At 38.9% G+C, this 20,945-nt stretch overlaps 1 protein-coding gene across 6 annotated transcripts in view; it reads right to left on the bottom strand.

Moving 5' to 3' along the window:
• Positions 1–20,681, bottom strand: part of CEP70 (centrosomal protein 70) — a 79,808-nt gene extending 59,127 nt beyond the window's left edge. For 4 of the 6 annotated variants that reach the window (XM_024750740.1, XM_024750741.1, XM_024750736.1 and 1 more), the window contains exons 1-3: positions 20,594–20,681; positions 18,155–18,238; positions 17,353–17,455 (exon numbers count right to left, since the gene is read on the bottom strand). In XM_024750740.1, coding sequence (XP_024606508.1) covers positions 17,353–17,361 — 9 coding nt within the window. In that variant the 5' untranslated portion in view covers positions 17,362–17,455; positions 18,155–18,238; positions 20,594–20,681. Of the gene's footprint in view, positions 1–17,352; positions 17,456–18,154; positions 18,239–20,325; positions 20,400–20,593 lie in introns of those variants that run through there. The other 2 variants (XM_024750739.1, XM_024750737.1) reach the window with 2 other exon arrangements.
• Positions 20,682–20,945: the final 264 nt, after the last annotated feature.

Consider the following 20,945-nt stretch of genomic DNA (forward strand, 5'->3'; position numbering starts at 1 on the left):
ACTTATATTTCAATATTCATCTCTAATAAATACAGACCCTTTTTAAACATAACTTCAATACCACTGTCACACCCAATTATAGTAATAATTCCTTACTATCACTTAATATCTAGCCCATGTTCAATTCTCCCCCAAATGTCTTAAAAATGTCTTTGGGGGTTTTTATTCAAGGAATGCATATAGCATTCCTAAATTTCTTTTAATCTGTAACAATCTTACTCATCTCCCCCACCCTCTTTTTTTTTAACCTGACATTTATTTATTGAAGAAATAGGCCATTTGTCTTATAGAGTTACTCATATTTCAGATTTGGCTTATCGTATTCTTATCATTTAACATATTTCTTCATCCCCTGTATTTCTTGTAAACTAGTTACATCTAAATTCAGGTTCAGTATTTTTTGGCAAGAATACTTCAGAGGTGATGCTGTGTTCTTCCTACTGCATCACCATCAGGAGTCAGCCAGTTTTAAAGTGGGAAGAATATGTCTGTAGCAGACATAAGGGGAGTAAATATCAATGTAAGAGAATCCCCCAAGAGTGTGGAGCCACATAGTCTAACAATCTCTCTAACAGCCACACCAGACTTCTTTCAGATCTTCAAAGTGTCATCTCCCTCCAGGTTCTAGGCCTAGGCACTCTTATCCTCTTCACTTAGTTAACTCATACTTGACCTCCAGCTCTCGACTCATATTTCCTTCTTCAGGAAAATCTCCCCTGATCCCATGACTAGATCAGGTCCTCTTTTTATATGCTCTTCTAGCACTACAAAGAGTAAAGTATAAAGGTTTAGAGGTTCAGAGTCAGGTGGCCTGAGTGACTAGCAGCTTAACCATTTATTAAACTGTGTGACATGGACAAACTCAACATCTTTGAGCCTTGATTCCTTAATCTGTAAAAGAGAAAACACAGTAATACCTATATCTCATAGGTTGAATTAAGTCAGACAACATATAGAAAGTACGTAGAACCTGAAACATAGAAACTTATAGATAATCGGTGTCATTGCCATATATTAGTATGCTGAATGAAACAGATCTTACCTAATCATACCACTGTATATTATCTTAGACTTTTTCTACAAATTACACAGCTTAGTTATCTGTGTAATTTGTTTTATATGAACACGTCTACATAAGACTAAATTCCATGAGGTGAGTAGCCTACTTTTTGGTAATAGTACAGCAGAAAACTCTGCCTCCAAAGACAATGAAAAAAGCTGAATAAACTATGTTAAAGAAATGTCTTCTTCTTAAAAGCATTAAAGAACTAATAAGATAATGACGAATTATCAAGGGAAAAAAATCAAGAAGATTAAAATTCACTTTCTCCCTGAAGGCATTTGCCAAATCCAAAGAAAAATCTGTGAAAATGAATGCTAAAATCAAAGTCACTCCCCCATTTAAAATTGTTACCTAGATGGGCTATAACTCTCAGAATAAGGGTGAACCAGATGCAAACCACCTCTGAAACCTAGCTTCCTCTCCTCTGGGTCATTCTTATATGTCAAGAAGGTCCCACATTAATAGTGCTTCCATTGATTTACCGATTTTCAAGAAAATGAATTGGTTCCTTATCTTCTGAAGAAAATCCTGTTTTAAAAATCTAATATTAGTATGAGGTTGTGAATTTAAACATATTTTATACATTTCAGTTCACTGCAATTATTATTATTAATAATAATATTAAAATGGATTATAGACCTAAATGTAAGACCAGCTACCATAAAATTCTTAGAGGAAAACATAGGCATAACACTCTGACATAAATTACAGCAATATCTTTTTTGATCCTAGAGTAATGGAAATAAAAATAAACAAATGGGACCTAATTAAACTCAAAACCTTTCGCACAGCAAAGGAAGCCACAGACAAAATGAAAAGACAACCCACAGAATGGGAGAAAATATTCACAAACAATGCGACCGACAAGGAATTAGTCTCAAAAATTTACAAACAGCTCATGCGGCTCAACATCCAAAAAACAAACAACCCAGTGAAAAAATAGGCAGAAGACCTAAACAGACATTTCTCCAAAGAAGACATACAGGGACTTCCCTGATGATGCAGTGGTTGAGAGTCTGCCTGCCAACGCACGGGACACAGGTTCAAGCCCGGTCTGGGAATATCCCACATGCCACGGAGCAACTAAGCCCGTGTGCCACCACTACTGAGCCTGCGCGTCACAAATGCTAAGCCAACATGCCACAGCTACTGAAGCCTGCATACCTGGAGCCCGTGCTTCTGCAACAAGAGAGGCCACTGCAATGAGAAGTCCGCACACAGCAACAAAGACTAGCCCCAGCTTGCTGCAACTAGAGAAAGCCCACATGCAGCAACGAAGACCCAACGAAGCCAAAGATAGATAATTTTTTTTTTACAAAAAGAAGACATACAGATGGGCAAGAGGTACCTGAAAAGATGTCCACCATTGCTAACTATTAGAGAAATGCAAATCAAAACTACGAGATATCGCCTCACACCAGTCAGAATGGCCATCATCAAAAAATCTACAAACAATAAATGCTGGAGAGGGTGTGGAGAAAAGGGAACCCTCCTACACTGTTGTTGGGAATGTAAATTGATACAGCCACTGTGGAGAACAGTATGGAGGTTCCTTGAAAAACTAAAATATAAAGCTATCATATGATCCAGAATTTACACTCCTGGGCATATATCTGCAGAAAAACACAGTTCGAAAAGATACATACACCCCAGTGTTCATTGCAGCACTGTTTACAATGGCCAAGACATGGAAGAAAATCTAAATGTCCATCAATAAAGAAGATGTGGTATATATAAAATGGAATATTACTCAGCCATTAAAAAGAATGAAATAATGCCACTTGCAGCAACCTGGATGGACCTGGAGATTATCATACTAAGTGAAGTTAAGTCCAACAGAGAAAGACAAATATCATATGATAACACTTATATGTGGAATCTAAAAAAAATGATACAAATGAACTTATTTGCAAAACAGAAAGAGACTCACAGACTTAGAGAATGAACTTATGGTTGGGGGAGCAGGGATAGACTGGGAGTTTGGGACTGACATAAACACACTGCTATATATATATATATATATATATTTCTTTTTTTTTTTTTAGGACCTACTGTAAAAAAAATTTTTAATCTAATATCAGTATGAGGTCATTAATTTAAACATATTTTATGGATTTCAGTTCACTATTATTATTATTATTATTATTGAAGCTTATGTGGTCTCATCTTTGGCTGGGGGAAGGCTATTCAAGCCTATCCTTTTGATATGACTCCACTAGTAGCTTCCTTGTTGTCTGATATCTTGAACCAGTTCTGCTCCAAATCTGAAATCATCCATTTCTTCAAGATCAGGAAGAGATGATTCTAGGAAGATGGCAGCTTAGGAAGCATAAGGAATGAGTCTCCCCAACTAGAAAAAAACTTCACTGGCAGAATCTGTCTCATGTTAACTATTTTGGAACTCTGAGTCTATTGAGGCTTGCAAATTCCACTGAAGTATTAAATGATGATTTGTGGTTAATTTCAGTCTATTTCACCTCTCAGCAGGGTAAAAGTTACCTATTCCCCACCCTCAGCTTTAAGGCAGGCAGCTGTGCACAATGTACCAGGAGCAGGTTATACCCAGTTTGTGTGAGTCAGGGTGGGCAAAAAGGATCTTGTCCTCCAAATTCTGGGGTTCTGTGATCTGATTGCTGCTTCTGATCTCAGAGGAGCAGAAAAAGAAGCAAGGGTCTTATTGTACTTCCTCCCATTGTTATAAGCTCCTCTCACGCTGGTTAAAGTGATGTACAGGGGATTTAAAGGACCATTGTCCTTTTCTTCTCTTCATTCTTCTCTTTTCCCCTTTTGGAAACCATACATTTAAAAACTAGGACATTTAAAAACAAATGCAGGGACTTCCCTGGTGGCGCAGTGGTTAAGAATCCGCCTGCCAATGCAGGGGACACGGGTTTGATCCCTGGCCTGGGGAGATCCCACATGCCGTGGAGCAACTAAGCCCATGCACCACAACTACTGAGCCTGCACTCTAGAGCCCACGAGCCACAACTACTGAGCCCATGCACCACAACAGAAGCCATCACAAATGAGAAGCCCGCGCACCACAATGAAGAGTAGGCCCCACTTGCCGCAACTAGAGAAACCACACATGCAGCAACAAAGACCCAATGCAGACAAAATTTTAAAAATAATAATTAAAAAAAATAAAAGTAAATGCACATATGGGAAATTAGAAAGTCACTGCACATGACCGAGAAAGGTGTAGGCTAAAAAAAGACCTTAAGTTTATACCTCAGGCTGATCCTCAGCACAGAGACAGCCATGACAATTTAAAACAAACAAAAACAAAACCCAGAAAACCTTGGTGAAGGAAGAGAATCTTACTTCCAGACATACCCAATTATTAGATTGAAATGTTCAGTTTTCAACAAAAAATAAGGGATACAGAGAATCTGGAAAGTATGGCCCATTCAAAGGAAAAATAACAAATCTACAAAAACTGTCCCTGAAAAAAAAGACCTGATGGCAGAACTACTAGACAAAGATTTTTAAAACAACCATCTTAAAAATATTCAAAGAACTGGGCTTCCCTGGTGGCACAGTGGTTGAGAGTCCGCCTGCCGATTCAGGAGATACGGGTTCGTGCCCCAGTCCGGGAAGATTCCACATGCCGCGGAGCAGCTAGGCCCGTGAGCCATAGCTGCTGAGCCTGCGCGTCCGGAGCCTGTGCTCTGCAATGGGAGAGGCCACAACAGTGAGAGGCCCGCGTACTGCAAAAAAAAAAAAAAAAATTCAAAGAACTAAAGGAAGATGTGGAGAAAAATTAAGACAAAAATATATGAACAAAATGGAAATATCAATAAAGAGATGGGAAACCTGAAATCAAAAAAATTCTGGAGTTGAAAAGTACAATAACTGAAATGAAAAATTCACTAGAGGCATTCAAAGGCAATTTGAACAGGCAAAAGAAAGAATGAGTAAAAGTGACAGTAAGACAATATAAAATATCGACTCTAAGGAACAGAAAAAAAAGACTGAATAAAAGTCAACAGTGTGGGACCTCCCTGATGGTCCAGTGGCTAAGAATCCATCTTTCAGGGACTTCCCTGGTGGTACAGTGGTTAAGAATCCACCTGCTAATGCAGGGGACACAGGTTCAATCCCTGGTCTGGGAATATCCCACATACTACGGAGCAACTAAGCCTGTACACCACAACTACTGAGCCCATGTGCTGCAACAACTGTAGCCCGCAAGCCTAGAGCCTGTGCTCTGCAACAAGAGAAGTCACCACAATGAGAAGTCCGTGCACCACAACAAAGAGTAGCCAGCACTTGCCGGAACTAGAGAAAGCCCGCGTGCAGCAACAAAGACCCAATGCAGCCAAAATATAAATAAATTTTTTGATTTAAAAAAAAAAAAAGAACCCATCTTGCAATGCAGGGGATGCTGGATATATCACTGGTCAGGGAACTAAGATCCCACATGCCGCAGGGCAACTAAGCCTGCGTGCCGCAACTAGAGAGCCAAAGTGCTGCAACTACAGAGCCCACGGGCTTTGGTGCCCACGCACCACAACTAGAGAGAAGTCCAAATGTCGCAAGCCTGCATACTGCAAAGAAGAGCCCGCACACTGCAACAAAAGATCCCACATGCCGGGGCTTCCCTGGTGGCGCAGTGGCAGAGAATCTGCCTGCTAATGCAGGGGACACGGGTTCGAGCCCTGGTCTGGGAGGATCCCACATGCAGCGGAGCAACTAAGCCCGTGAGCCACAACTACTGAGACTGCGCGTCTGGAGCCTGTGCTCCGCAACAAGAGAGGCCGCGATAGTGAGAGGCCCGCGCACCACGATGAAGAGTGGCCCCCGCTTGCCACAACTAGAGAAAGCCCTCGCACAGAAACGAAGACCCAGCACAGCCAAAATAAATTTAAAAATAATAATAAAATAAATAAATTAAATAAAAATAATTAAAAAAAAGATCCCACATGCCACAACTAAGACCCAACACAGCCAAATAAATAAATAAATAAATATTTCTTTTAAAAAATGAACAGTGCCTAAAGGACTGTGAGACACCATCAAGCAGGGCAACATACAAACTGTGGGAGTCCTAGAAGGAGAAAAGGGAGAGAGAGTGGCAGAGAGAATATTTAAAGAAATGATGGCTGAAAACTTCCCAAATTTGTTGAAAGATACAAATATATATATTCAAGAAGCTCAACAAACTCCAAGAAACGTAAACTCAGAGAGACCTACACCAGGAAGTACTATAATCAAACTTTTGAAAGACACAAAGAGAGGATCTTGAAAGCAGCAAGGGAGAAGTGACATATCACATACAAGGAATCATCGATAAGATTACCAGCATATTTCTCAACAGAAACTTTGGAGTCCAGAAGGTAGTGAGAGGATACATTCAAAGTGCTGAAAGAAAGAAACTGTCAATCAAAAATCCCATATCTGGCAAAACTGTCCTTCAAAAGAGAGAACAAAATTAAGACATTCTCAGATAAACAAAAGCTGAAGGAGTTCGTTACCATTAGACCTGCCCTACAAGAAATGGTAAAGGGAGTCCTGCAGGTTGAAATGAAAGGACACTAGACAGTAAATTGAAGCCATATGAAAAACTAAAGCTCTCAGTAAAAGTAAATGGCATGGTAAATATGGTAAATACATGGGCAATTATAAAAGCTACTATTATTATGACAAGGATGTGTAACTCCTCTTTTTGTTTTCTATATGACTTAACACATTACTGACCAGGGGAGTTTTATAGAAGCTAACGTCTGTGGCCATCAATTTGTTATGTAAGTGAATACTGAAACACCCGTGTTTGAGTAAATATCAACAACTTTTTTTGCACTTAATGTATTCATTTGAAACTAAAGCATCCTATTATTTCGTTAGAGTGTGACAGGGAGTATAGTAGGCATCTCTGTGCAGGGGAACAGAACATCTATTACAAATACACCATGTTTCACTGCACTTTCCCCTGGAAGAGCAGACTCTACACTATCTGGCAGCATTTTTTTTTTAGTCCTGTGGGGATTATTTCCTCTAGGATATGTTCTTTTATTTTACCTGAGAATTGACAAGGTGGATCTTTGTGCGGGGGCTCTTTTAGAAATGCCACAAGAAGGACCAGGTGCAGGACTACCACTACCTTCACCAGAATGGTGAATGAATGAACTACATTCACCAGTTACCCATTCTCTAGTTACTGCTAACAAAAACTGCTTGTAAGTAATTTTATTCTGTGCCTTAAGGCTACAATAAATTTTAAATGCATTGAATAAACTGAAATTACTCAAATAGAAACCCACTTTCTTATACCATTTTCAAGTTTTCCAGAGGATATTGAAGTTTGCCAGATATTGACTGGATCAATCAACTCCTTTCATACATTATACTCTAATACACAAGTAGGCTTACTTATCTGATGGCCAGTCCTCCTGTCTTCCTTTCCTGTAGATGCTATGGAGGCATCATGGATAGTTGTCACCATACGGACTAGCTTCTTATCTTTCCATATAAGAATCACTTCTCCCTTCTGTAAGAATGTCATTTCTCCCCACTGTAGATTTTTAGATTTCTCCTTTAATTCGTTTGGTAGACAGGATTCTCTCCTATGGTCCCACAAACTCTGGTTTTATTTTTCAACAATATTTCAGATGTGGACACACTGTTGTAATAATTGTCTTAGTAAATATGATGCCATAAATCAAGATAAGGTTGTAGGACCCATAATATTGTTTCTTGCAGTTTCTTTCCTTCACCTGTGTAAATCTCAAGGTTGCATAGATATCCGATTTCACTTTCACTAACCATCCTGACCAAAATTTCATGTTTTGTAAGTTTTCTGGGATTACAGGTTTTGAATCTGAGCCGTCCTCTCCACTTTATGATTGCTTCACCAAGTGATAGTTCTTGTTTGGGTATTATAGATCGATTGAAATTTTGGTAGAAAATAATCCAAAAGAGGTTTAACTTTTGAAATTCTGTCTGCAGGAAGTGGAGTTTCTGAGTTATCATTAAAGTGAAGAAATGCCATTATTTGTTCAAACCTTCTTCTCATGATAATCTTTGGAAAGACAGGTGTTTCAAGTAAGGGATCAACCAACCAATATTCTTTCCAGTGTGACTTTCTTATTTGTCCCACCAAAATTATTAATCCAAGAAACTTCTTCATGTCACTATCAGTTACATCAGTCCATTTTGAAGCCTTATCACACTTTTTATACGATTTTTCATTCTGTTGGTGATACAAGTTTGTCTGAGAAGTGACCAACTCGAAAAAGTAGTTACCAAAAATTAATTCTGTTATTTCACTAACACTTTGTGGGTTATTACACTCAATAGTTACACCTGACACATCTGTAAGTCTTCTAATTTTCGTGAAATGTTGTCTTCAATCCACTCTTCTGTAGAAGCAAAGCATTCTCCAGCACCATGAGCTTCATTTTCACTTTCTGTATCAGAATCAATCACTAAGGTTTTTTGTCTTTTTGTTGGCCTAATATTCACATCATCTAAGTCAGAACTATATTCTGAAGAACTATCATCTTCTGAGACACTAGTATATACGTCACTCGGAAAATCAGAGAAAGTACCTGCATAAATTCATTGAAAAATTCTTCTTCACTCAAAATTTCACAATGCATCATTTTTGAAAATTTTACCATAATAAAATTGCATTTATAATATACACAAGATTGGAACAAAAACTTAAAGGAGCAAAATGTGAATGATAATGACAATCATAAGTTGTATAAAGAACCTTTGATCAATTTTAAGTTCTAACAGCTTGGCACAGTGATGTTAATTGTATCACTCACTAAAAACATATTGATACATCTCCAGTCAATAACATTTGGGTAATAAAAGACACATTAATAAGTCTCCAGTCAATAATGTGTTAAGAAACAGATAATTTTTAAAAAAACAATCACTAGTCTAAAAGCTAATATTATTGTAACTTTGGTATGTAATGTCACATCTCATTTTCCACCTAATTTAGGAGACTAGGGTCTTCCCTGGTGGTACAGCGGTTAAGAATCTGCCTGCCAATGCAGGGGACATGGGTTCGAGCCCTGGTCTGGGAAGATTTCACATGCCGCGGAGCAACTAAGCTTGTGCACCACAAATACTGAGCCTGCACTCTAGAGCCTGTGAGCCACAACTACTGAAGCCCGCCCACCTAGAGCCTGTGCTCTGCAACAAGAGAAGCCACCGCAAGGAGAAGCCTGCGCACTGCAATGATGAGTAGACCCTGCTCTTCGCAACTAGAGAAAGTCCACGCACAGCAACGAAGATCCAATGCAGCCAAAAATAAAAATAAATCAAAAATAAATAAGAGACTAAATTAATTTAAAATAATTATTAATTTATGTTTTGGGGCACACATGTATAAAGATGTAATTGTGCAACATCGACAACTAAAAGAGGTGGGGGAGTGTTATAATTTATAATGTTAAATGTAATCTCCATGGTAACTGCAAAGAAAACAGTGATAAAATATATAGAAAAGGAAATGAGAAAAGTGAAGAGAAAAACATTTCACTACAAAAAAATCAACTAAACACCAAAAGACAGTAATACAGGAAATGAGAAAAAAAAAAGCCATAAGATATTACTAACAATAGCAAAATGAGAGAAATAATCCCTACCTATGAGTAATCACTTTAAATGTAAATGGGTTAAACTCCTGACAGATTGGCAGAATGAATTTAAGAAATCCAACTACATGTATCTAAAACAGGACCCACTTTAGATCCAGCAACACAGACATTGAAAGTGAAAGGATGGTAAAAGATATTCCATGAAAATAATAACCAAGAGAAAGCAAGGGTAGCTATATTAGTATCAGACAAAATAGACTTTAAATCAAAAAAGGTTACTAGAGACAAAGAAGGACATTACATATTAATAAAAGATTCAATACAGCAAGAATATATAACAGTTACAAACACTTATGCACTTAATAACAGATCACCAAAATATATGAAGTAAAAATTGACATAATTGAAGGAAGAAATAGTTCTACAATAGTAGTTGGAGACTTTAACACCCCATTCTCAATAATAGATATAACAACCAGATAAAAGAAAAGTAATGAAACAGGAAGAAAAGTAATGAAACAGGATGTGACACAGTAAACCAACCAGATCTAACAGATTTATAAAGAACACTCTGGGGAATTCCCTGGTGGTCCAGTGGTTAGGACTCTGAGCTTTCACTGCAGTGAGCACGGGTTTGATCCCTGGTCAGGGAACTAAGATCCCACAAGCTGTGTGGTGTGGCCAAAAAAAAAAAAAACAACAACAAAAACACTCTACCGAACAACTACAGAATACACAGTCTTCCAAGTGCACATGGAACATTTTCCAGGATAGACTATATGTTAGGCCACAAATTAAGTCACCACAAATGGATGAAGTTAGAAATCAATAACATAAATAAAAAATTCATAAATTTATGGAAATTAAATACAACACATTTGTAAATAACCAATGGATGAAAGAAGAAATCACAAGAGAAATTAGAAAATACTTATGATATTAATGAAAATGAAAACAGAAAATTTACGGAACACAGTGAAAGCAGTGCTAAGGGGGAAATTTATAGCTGTAAAAGTTTACATTAAAAAATGTGAAACGTCTCAAATTAACAACCTAACTTTACAACTTAAGAAACTAGAAAAAGAATAACAAACTAAACCTAAAGCTAGCAAAGGAAAGAAAATAATAAAGATTAATTAGAGCAGAAACAAAGGAAATAGAGAATAGGAAAGCAATAGAGGAAGTCAATGAAAGACAGCTGAAAAGATCAACAAAAATGACAAATGTTTAGCTAGATGAACAGAAAAAAAGAGAAGATTCAAATTATTAAAATCAGAAATGAAAGTGGGGACATTACTATCAATTATACAGAAATTTAAACTATAAAACAATACTATGAACAATGGTATGCCAACAAATTAGATAACCAAAATGAAATGGATAAATTCCTAGAAATACAAAACTTACCAAGACTGAATCACAAAGAAATAGAAAATCTCAGTACACCTATAACTAGTAAGGAGATTGAATCAGTAACCAAAAAACTCCAAACAAAGAAAAGCCTTGGACATGGTGGCTTCACTGAGGAATTCTACCAAAACATCTCAAACTTTTCCAAAACATTAAAGAGGAGGGAACACTTCCTAACTCATTCCTGGAGGTTAGCATTACCCTAATATCAAAACCAGACAAAGACAATACAAGAAAAGAAAACTAAAGACTAATATTCCTTATAAGCATCAATGCAAAAATCCTCAACAAAATAACTAGTAAACCAAATTCAGCAGCGTATTAAAAGGATTACACACCATTTCCAAGTGGGAGTTATAGTTGGAATGTAGGAATAGTTCAACATATGAAAAGAAATCAACGTATTACACTACATTAATGGAATGAAGGAAAAAAAATATCATCTGAACTGATGCAGAAAAAGCATTTGACAAAACCCAACACCCTTTCATGATAAAAACACTCAACAAACTAGGAATAGAAGGAAACTAATTCAACAAAAGCCATATATTAAAAAGCTACAGTAAACATCATACTCAATGGTTAAAGACTGAAAGCTTTCCAAGATGAGGAACAAGGCAAGGATGTCCACATTCACCACTTTTTTTTTTTTTTGGAGTATAATTGCTTTACAATGTTGTGTTAGTTTCTGGTGTACAACACAGTGAATCAGCTATATGTATACATATATCCCCTCCCTCTTGGACCTCCCTCCCACTCCACCCCATTCTCATCCATCCAGGTCATCACAGAGCATGGAGCTGAGCTCCCTGGGCTATACAGCAGGTTCCCACTAGCTACTTTACACATGGTAGTGTATTTATGTCAATCCTAATCTCCCAATTCGTCCCACCCTGCCCTTCCCCCCACCATGTCCACATGTCCATTCTCTACAACTACATCTCTATTTCTGCCCTGGAAATAGGTTCATTTGTACCATTTTTCTGGATTCCACATATATGAGTTAATAAACAATATTTGTTTTTCTCTTTCTGACTTACTTCACTCTGTATGACACACTCTAGGTCCACCCACATCTCCAAAAATGACCCAATTTTGTTCCTTTATATGGCTGAGTAATATTCCATTGTACATAAGTACTACATCTTCTATATCCATTCATCTGTCATTGGACACTTAGGTTGTTTCCATGTCCTGGCTATTGTAAGTAGTGCTGCAATGAACATTGGGGTACGTGTGTCATTTTGAATTATGGTTTTCTCAGGCTATATGCCCAGTAGTGGGATTGCTAGATCATATGGTAGTCCTATATTTAGTTTTTTAAGCCACCTCCATACTGTTCTCCATAGTGGCTGTATCAATTTACATTCCCACCAACAGTGCAAGAGGGTTCCCTTTTCTCCACACCCTCTCCAGCATTTATTGTTTTTAGATTTTTTGATGATGGCCATTCTGACCAGTGTGAGGTGATACCTCATTATAGTTTTGATTTGCATTTCTCTAATAATTTAGTGACGCTGACCATCTTTTCACGTGCCTCTTGGCCATCTGTATGTCTCCTTTGGAGAAATGTCTATTTAGGTCTTCTGCCCAATTTTTGATTGGGTTGTTTGGTTTTTTCATATTGAGCTCCATGAGCTGTTTGTATATTTCGGAGATTAATCCTTTGTCCGTTGCTTCATTTGCAAATATTTTTTCCCATTCTGAGGGTTGTCTTTTCATCTTGTTTATGGTTTCCTTTGCTGTGCAAAAGCTTTTAAAGTTTAATTAGGTCACATTTGTTTATTTTTGTTTTTATATTCATTACTCTAGGATGTGGGTCAAAAAAGATCTTGCTGTGGTTTATGTCACAGTGTTTTTCCTATGTTTTCCTCTAAGAGTTTTATAGTGTCTGGTCTATTTAGGTGTTTAATCCATTTTGAAAACTTTTGTGTATGGCATTAGGTATGGTGTTCTAATTTCATTCTTTTACATGTAGCTGCCCAGTTTTCCCAGCACCAATTATTGAAGAGGCTGTCTTTTCTCCATTGTATATTCTTGCCTCCTCTGTCATAGATTAGGTGACCATAGGTGCATGGGTTTATCTCTGGGCTTTCTATCCTGTACCATTGATCTATAGTTCTGTTTTTGTGCCACTACCATACTGTCTTGATTACTGTAGCTTTGTAGTATAGTCTGAAGTTGGAGAGCCTGATTCCTCCAGCTCTGTTTTTCTTTCTCAAGATTGCTTTGGCTATTCAGGGTCTTTTGTGTTTCCATACAAATTGTAAAATTTTTTGATCTAATTCTGTGAAGAAGGTCATTGGTAATGTGATAGGGATTGCACTGAATCTGTAGATTGCTTTGGGTAGTAGTCATTTTCACAATATTGATTATTCCAATCCAAGAACATAGTATATTTCTCCATCTGTCTGTGTCATCTTTCATTTCTTTCATCAGTGTTTTATAGTTTTCTGTGTAAAGGCCTTTTTATTCCATGTAGAATTGGAAGTTCTCACCAAGCAATTAAGCAAGAAATAGAAATAAAAGGCATCCAAATTGGAATGGAAGAAGTAAAATTACCTCTATGCGCAGATGATATGATTTTATATGCAGAAAACCCTAAAGAATACACACACACACACACACACACACACAGAAAACTGTTAGAATAAATGAATTCAGCAAAGTAGCAGGATACAAAAATCAACATATAAAAATCAGTACATTTCTACACACTAACAATGAATAACCCAAAAAGGAAATTAACAACTCCATTTACAACAGCATAAAAATGAATAAAAACGGCAGTAAACTTAACCAAGGAAGTGAAAGCCTTGTACGATGAAAACTACAAAACATTGCTCAAAGAAATTAAACAGACATAAATAAATGGGAATATATCCTACGTTCATGGATCATAAGACTTAATATTAAGACATCAGTACTAACTAAAGCAATCTACAGATTCAGTGTAATCCCCATCAAAATCCCAATGACATTTTTTGCAGAAATAGAGAACCCATCCTAAGATACATAGGGAATCTCAAGGGACCCTGAATAGCCAATACAATCTTGAAAAAGAAGAAAGAAGCTGGAGAAGTCACACTTCCTGATTTTAAAACTCACTGCAAAGCTATAAAAATCAAAACATAGTGGTATTGGCATATAGACAAATGGAGGAGAATAAAAAGCCCAGATATAGTTCCCCACATTTATTGTCAAATGATTTTCAACAAGAGTGCCAAAAATCCAAAGGGGAATGGTCAGTCTCTTCCTCTTCTGGGAAAACTGTAAAAAGAATGAAGTTGGATCCTTACTTAAGGCCATACACAAAAATTAACTCAAAATGGGGCTTCCCTGGTGGCACAGTGGTTGAGAGTCCGCCTGCCGATGCGGGGGACACAGGTTCGTGCCCCGGTCCGGGAAGATCCCACATGCTGCGGAGCGGCTGGGCCTGTGAGCCATGGCCACTGAGCCTGCGCGTCTGGAGCCTGTGCTCCACAGCGGGAGAGGCCACAACAGTGAGAGGCACACGCACCACAAAAAAAAAAAAAAAAAAATTAACTCAAAATGGATCAAAGATCTAAATGCAAGAGCCAAAACTATAAAACTCTTAGAAGAAAACATAGGGTAAAAGCTTCACAATCCTGGATTTGGCAATGCTTTCATGGATATGACAGGAAAGGCGCAGGCAACAAATGTAAAAACAGACAAATTGGACTTCACAAAAATTTAAAACTTTTGTGCATCAAAACATATTGTCAACAGAGTAAACAGGCAATCCATGGAATGGGAGAAAATATTTGCAAATCATTTGTGATAAGGGATTAATATCCAGAATATATAGAGAATTCCTGAAACTCAACAACAAAAATTCTGATTAAAAAATGGGCAAGGAACTTGCACTTATCTAAAGAATATATAAAAATGCCCATAAACACATGAAAAGATTTCAATATCACTACCCATTAGGTAAATGCAAATCAAAACTACAATGAGATACCACCTCATACCCATTAGGATGGCTACTATCAAAAAAACAGATAGTGAGGATGTTGGTGAGCATGTGGAAAAATTGAAACCCTTGTGCACTGTTGGTAGGAATGTCAAATGGTACACCTGCTGTGAAAAATAGCATGGTGGTTCTTCAAAAATCTAAATGTAGAATTGCCCTTATGATTCAGCAATTCTACTTCTGGGTATATTCAAAAGAATTGAAAGCAGGGTCTTGAAGAGATATTTGTACATCCATGTTCACAGCAGCACTATTCACAATAGCTAAAATGTGGAAGCAACCCAAGTTCCATCAAAAGATGAATGGATAAGCAATATATGGTGTATCCATACAATGGAATATTATTCAGCCTTAAACAGGAAGGAAATGTTTACATATGCTACAACATGGATGAACTTTAAGGACATTAGCTAATCTCAAAAAAACAAATGCTGTATGATTCCACTTATACAGAAAGTAGAATGGTGGTTGCCAGGGTCTTGGGGGGATGGTGAGTTATTGTTTAACGGGTATAACGTTTCAGCTTTACAAGATGAAAAGAGTTCTGTGTGCGTCTATAGATAGAGCTAGGATACTTATATCTGCCTGTCTACTGAAAGCCCTCAAACAGTGACTGACTCAGTATCCCTAGAATACAGATTATGATCTTGAAATGCTATTTCCTTCTTTAAAAAAACAGAGTTTCTTGAAGAAATGATGATTTCAGATTTGGGACAGAATTGATTTAAGATATCAGACAACAAGGAAGCTATTAAAGACTAGTAGGGTCATATCAAAAGGATAGGCTTGAATAGGCTCCCCCCAGCCAAAGATGAGACCACATGAGCTTTGATAATAATAATTGCAATGAACTGAAACACGTAAAATGTTTAAATTCATGACCTCATACTGATATTAGATTTTTAAAAAGAATTGTCTCAAAAACAATACAAAAAAGAATTGTCTTCAGAAGATAAAAAATCGATTCACTTTCTCAAAAACTGGTAAATAAATGGAAAGAATCAAAACACTTACATTGCCTTTCCTAAAGGAATTGTACTGCTGCATATTCAAATGATAGATAAAGGACTAATATTCCAACTAATAAGTAAAAAAGCCACGATAGAATACCACTATTTTGCAACCTTCAATGAACAGATATAGGCATCAAGTACAAACAGGTGCTGAAAACACAAAGAGAAACAATGCGACATTCCACACCTCCTATGGTCTTGGCAAGCACCGCCTAGAGAATTACCAAAGGGATTGAATCTGAGTCTGATCCAGTCTTGGATCCAGCTACTAATATACAGGAATTACCCAGGGCAGAGAAACATAATTAACTGTACATGACTGTGCAATCTGCAAAATCCAGACTGTAGGGTATACACGTCAAATGACCCAAGTTCTTCATCAGATAAATTGTAAGAAAAGAAAGGAATAGGGAGAAAACCTACAGATTAAAAGAGATTTTTTTTTAAATGTAATGACAAGACTACATTATAGTGCTGAAGAATACAGATTTATGAAAAAACTTTTTTTAACACAAGGAAGCAATTACTATAAAAGTCAGAAGAATGTCTACTAATGGGAGTACACAAGTAGTTGTAATTGGGATGGAGCGAAGTTTTAACACAGCTAGCATGGTTCTTCACCCTGACCTAGGTGGTATCGTCTTTCAGTAATTCATTAAGCTACACATTTTTATGTATGTTCTTTTGTTTGACTTCATAATAAAAATTCACTTTTTAATAAAAAGATTTTGTTAAATAACAATAAAAGCAAAAGGAAAGGAAATACTAACTAAAAGAAGGCTGGTAGAGCCAGAATGCCTAGGTTCAAATCATGGATTCTGCCAGGCAACCAAGAAAGTACTAATCTCTGTGCCTCAATTTCCTTATTATAAAATGAAGATAATAAAAGTACTTAGCTCATAGGTTCTTGTGAAGATTAGGAAAGTTAATATAGAAAGGACAAATAGAACAGTGCCTGGCACACAGAAGTGGTGATCAGAGTTGGTGACCAGCTATCTGTGTTATCTTAAAAAGTTATTTAACCATTCTGGGCTTCAGTTTCCTTAATTGAGTTTAAAAAATCTGATAGGAGGGACTTCCCGGACAGTCCAGTGGTTAAGACTCTGAACTTCCAATGCAGGGGCATGGGTTCGATCCCTGGTTGGGGAACTAAGACTCCCACATGCTGTGGTGGGGTGTGGCCAAAAAAAAAAAATACAGTATCTGACAGGATTATGAGGCGGTCAAAATATACATATAGTATTCCATAATTAGCGGATCCTTTCCAGTCTCTCAACATCCAGAGAGAGTTGTCTGTCACATCAGACATACCTCAGTCATAGCACAGTCCTCTTGCACTTTTCACCTGGTCATTCAAGTTGATCTCAATGAAATGATCACTCAGTGACTCTCATATCTGAAACGGGATCTTCATCTAAGTTTCAAAAACATAAAGAGACCCAAATCTTAAAAAGTTCATCTCCTAGTAAGAATGGTCATGTGTTATTCCCAGAACAGGCATCTGTCTTACTGGTGGTAACCACTAAACAGAAGCTGGAACAACTGAATTAGCTAATGGACTCCGATGCTCACCACCACATGCCTTCACCATTGTCTTCTTTCCCCTTATCTTTCCTGTCCCCGCTCTGTTGAAACATTTACCTGGGAGTCCAATTCTATCGTCATCTAGCATCAATTCTGATTCTGGCTTCAAAGGTAGAATGTGGGAAGCAGTCAGCCTTGAGAGCAGGCCGCAGACATGCCAGGCATGCCGCTGCTGCTCGAAGGGACTGTGCCTACTTGTTCCCCTCCTTGTTCCATTCCATGGGAGATAAATCACCAGGGCCCAGAGACCAGAAAGAATGTAAAATGAGACAAGCAAAGCTGTCTCCCCCCTGCACGTGCAGGTTATTTTTGATGATTCTGGGTTTATGGGTTTTCTCCCAGGGAAGTTAACCTTGAGCCGAGACAGTCTGTAGATAATGTAAACCACCATCTGGCAACCTTCCTTTTTCTAGTCTAGATAATCTGCAACTGTAGCATAATAAAATTTGCCTTGCAACCATCAGTTGCCTTGGTCCTTCTGACCCCATTCGTCGGTGCTACTTCAGTTCCTTACCCCTTCCCTTCTTACCCAGGGCGGTGAAATCCTCTTTCTCTGGCTGGTCTGCGGCAGTAGAATAATTCTCATAGGCAGGCGTACTCTCAGACAATACCACTGAACACAAAAAGCAAAGGCAGGGAGAACAACTTTCACAATTTCACCTGTGACCAAGCCCTCCTTTTTTCAGAAGTCCATACTGTGAAATTAATGTGCCAATAGTTTGCAGCTGCCTTTACCCCACTACAAGCTGTAACAGGACATAGGTCTGGAATTCTGAGTCAGAAGAGACCCAATGCTTCCCAAAGCCAAAGCAGAAGGTGCAGCTTGCTTTAATCAGTGTCATAACACACCTAAAGTAAGACTGTGAGAATAGGAGTTGCAGGGTTGGAGTTCATTTGTACACAGCATAGAAAGCCAAGTGCATAGAAGCAAAACACATTTCTATCTCCTTGCACTGAGATCTCCCAAGAGTCCTTTGGTAACTTGCCCTTTATAGGTCTGAAGCTCCTGTAACATGCACCATAAATTAAAATGTAATCATTTTTCACTACTTTGGGGGGGGGGGAACTGGAAATAAAGCATGACCAGTAGCTGTTCTTTCTCAAGTGAGTCACATCAAAATGTGGAATTAGCTTTCTCAAAAGTACGTATTTCACTTTACTACAATAAATGGAACATCCAATGCTTTCAAAGTCTCTATTGTCTATTAAATGCAAAAGCTCTATTCCAAAAATATGCCAACATGCTGTTTAACTTCCTAAAAAGAACTGAATCTACCGCAAATAAGGAAACGGAATTAGCACTGGATCTCATCTCAACCAAATCATTCTGCCCCCACGAGGTTACATAAAGGGTCAGAACACGCCTCCAAGCAGAAGCTGCGGGCAAAACCCTAGTCAGCCACCTCTTCCCCAAAGTGGGGCGGGGAAGGCCCGGGCCTACTTGGCAATACCAAAAGTAAAACAACACAACAAAACAAAACCTCATACAGAGGACTGAAACCAACAGAGGTAATGCGTGCCCAGTGTTTAACATTATTACGTTTAGAAAATAAAGTGGTACAAAAACCTGTTTGGTCTGCGTGTCACGGGTCTCTTAGCCTTGCAGTATTTTCACCTCACTGATTTTCTTAATAAAATCAAATTAGGCTTACCATATGACCCAGCAATCCCACTACTGGGCATATACCCTGAGAAAACCAAAATTCAAAAAGAGTCATGTACCAAAATGTTCATTGCAGCTCTATTTACAATAGCCCGGAGATGGAAACAACCTAAGCGCCCATCATCGGATGAATGGATAAAGAAGATGTGGCACATATACACAATGGAATATTACTCAGCCTTAAAAAGAAATGAAATTGAGCTATTTGTAATGAGATGGATAGACCTAGAGTCTGTCATACAGAGTGAAGTAAGTCAGAAAGAAAAAGACAAATACCGTATGCTAACACATATATATGGAATTTAAGGGAAAAAAATGTCATGAAGAACCTAGGGGTAAGACAGGAATAAAGACGCAGACCTACTGGAGAACGGACTTGAGGATATGGGGAGGGGGAAGGGTGAGTTTTGACAGGGCGAGAGAGAGTCATGGACATATACACACTAACAAACGTAGTAAGGTAGATAGCTGGGGGGAAGCAGCCGCAAGGCACAGGGATATTAGCTCGGTGCTTTGTGACAGCCTGGAGGGGTGGGATGGGGAGAGTGGGAGGGAGGGAGACGCAAGAGGGAAGACATATGGGAACATATGTATATGTATAGCTGATTCACTTTGTTATAAAGCAGAAACTAACACACCATTGTAAAGCAATTATACCCCAATAAAGATGTTTAAAAAAAATAAAATAAAATAAAGATGGGACTGTGCTATCAGAACCACCAAAAAAAAAAAAAAATCAAATTAGGCTCCGCATAAAGAGGCCCCTCCGATTCTGAAATGGGCCTAATAAACCGGAGAAGGAGATATCTACTCTACCCGTCCGCGGAGCCCCCACCTTTTGCTACGGGCCTTCACTAGCCAAGCGACCTTCTCAAACACCTTGACAACTGCAAAGTGGAGCGGGTCGGACCTAGTGGACGCTTGGGAACGGAGTAACTACAACCTATCCAGAATCCAGGCTGCGCCGGCAATCATTCCACGCTTCACACTCACTGCCTCATTTAACCTTCTCAACCACCATATAAGGCAAGAATTACCAGCTGTGTCCTACAAATGAAGAAACTGAGGCGCTGAGACGTTAAATGGGAAGCCAAAGATCACAAAGGGCGGGAAGCCAGACTTGAACCAGGTTTCTCAGGTCACCCCGCTCCCCCCGGCCTTTACACTGGGATTTTCATTGCTCCTCTCTGGGAACCCCATCAAGGGTCAGTCTGACCACTCGCAGGGCGCAGGTGTGGTCAGTTCCCGGGGCTCCTCAGGCAGGGGCTCCAGCCGCCGCTTCTGTGAACCCCGAGAGCCGCTCACCTTACTCAGCCGCCACCGTCCTCCAGCAGCGCGCCCAACCCCGCCGGCTCAGCGGCCCGGCCCCGCCTCTGCGACCGTTACCACGCCGTGGGAGGCCGGCCAATCGAGCCCGAGCGCGTCGAGGAGCCTGCCTCTGCTCTGGCTTAAACGCCGGAGCGATTTTCTCGGACCTCCCGGGAAGGCTGGGCCTGCCCCGCGCCCTCTGGTTGGCTCCGCTTCTGGGGGTGGGGCCTAACTTTGACTTAGACCCGAGTGTGCCGGGCTGGTTTTGTCGTCTGCGCCTGCGCACTTCCATTGCAGCTGAAAATAGGCTCTGGCTTAAGTTCTCTCTCTCACTTACCTGGATCACACA

Source organism: Neophocaena asiaeorientalis, unplaced genomic scaffold (genome assembly GCF_003031525.2).
Source record: "Neophocaena asiaeorientalis asiaeorientalis breed wild unplaced genomic scaffold, Neophocaena_asiaeorientalis_V1.1 scaffold276, whole genome shotgun sequence".
NCBI lineage: Eukaryota > Metazoa > Chordata > Mammalia > Artiodactyla > Phocoenidae > Neophocaena > Neophocaena asiaeorientalis.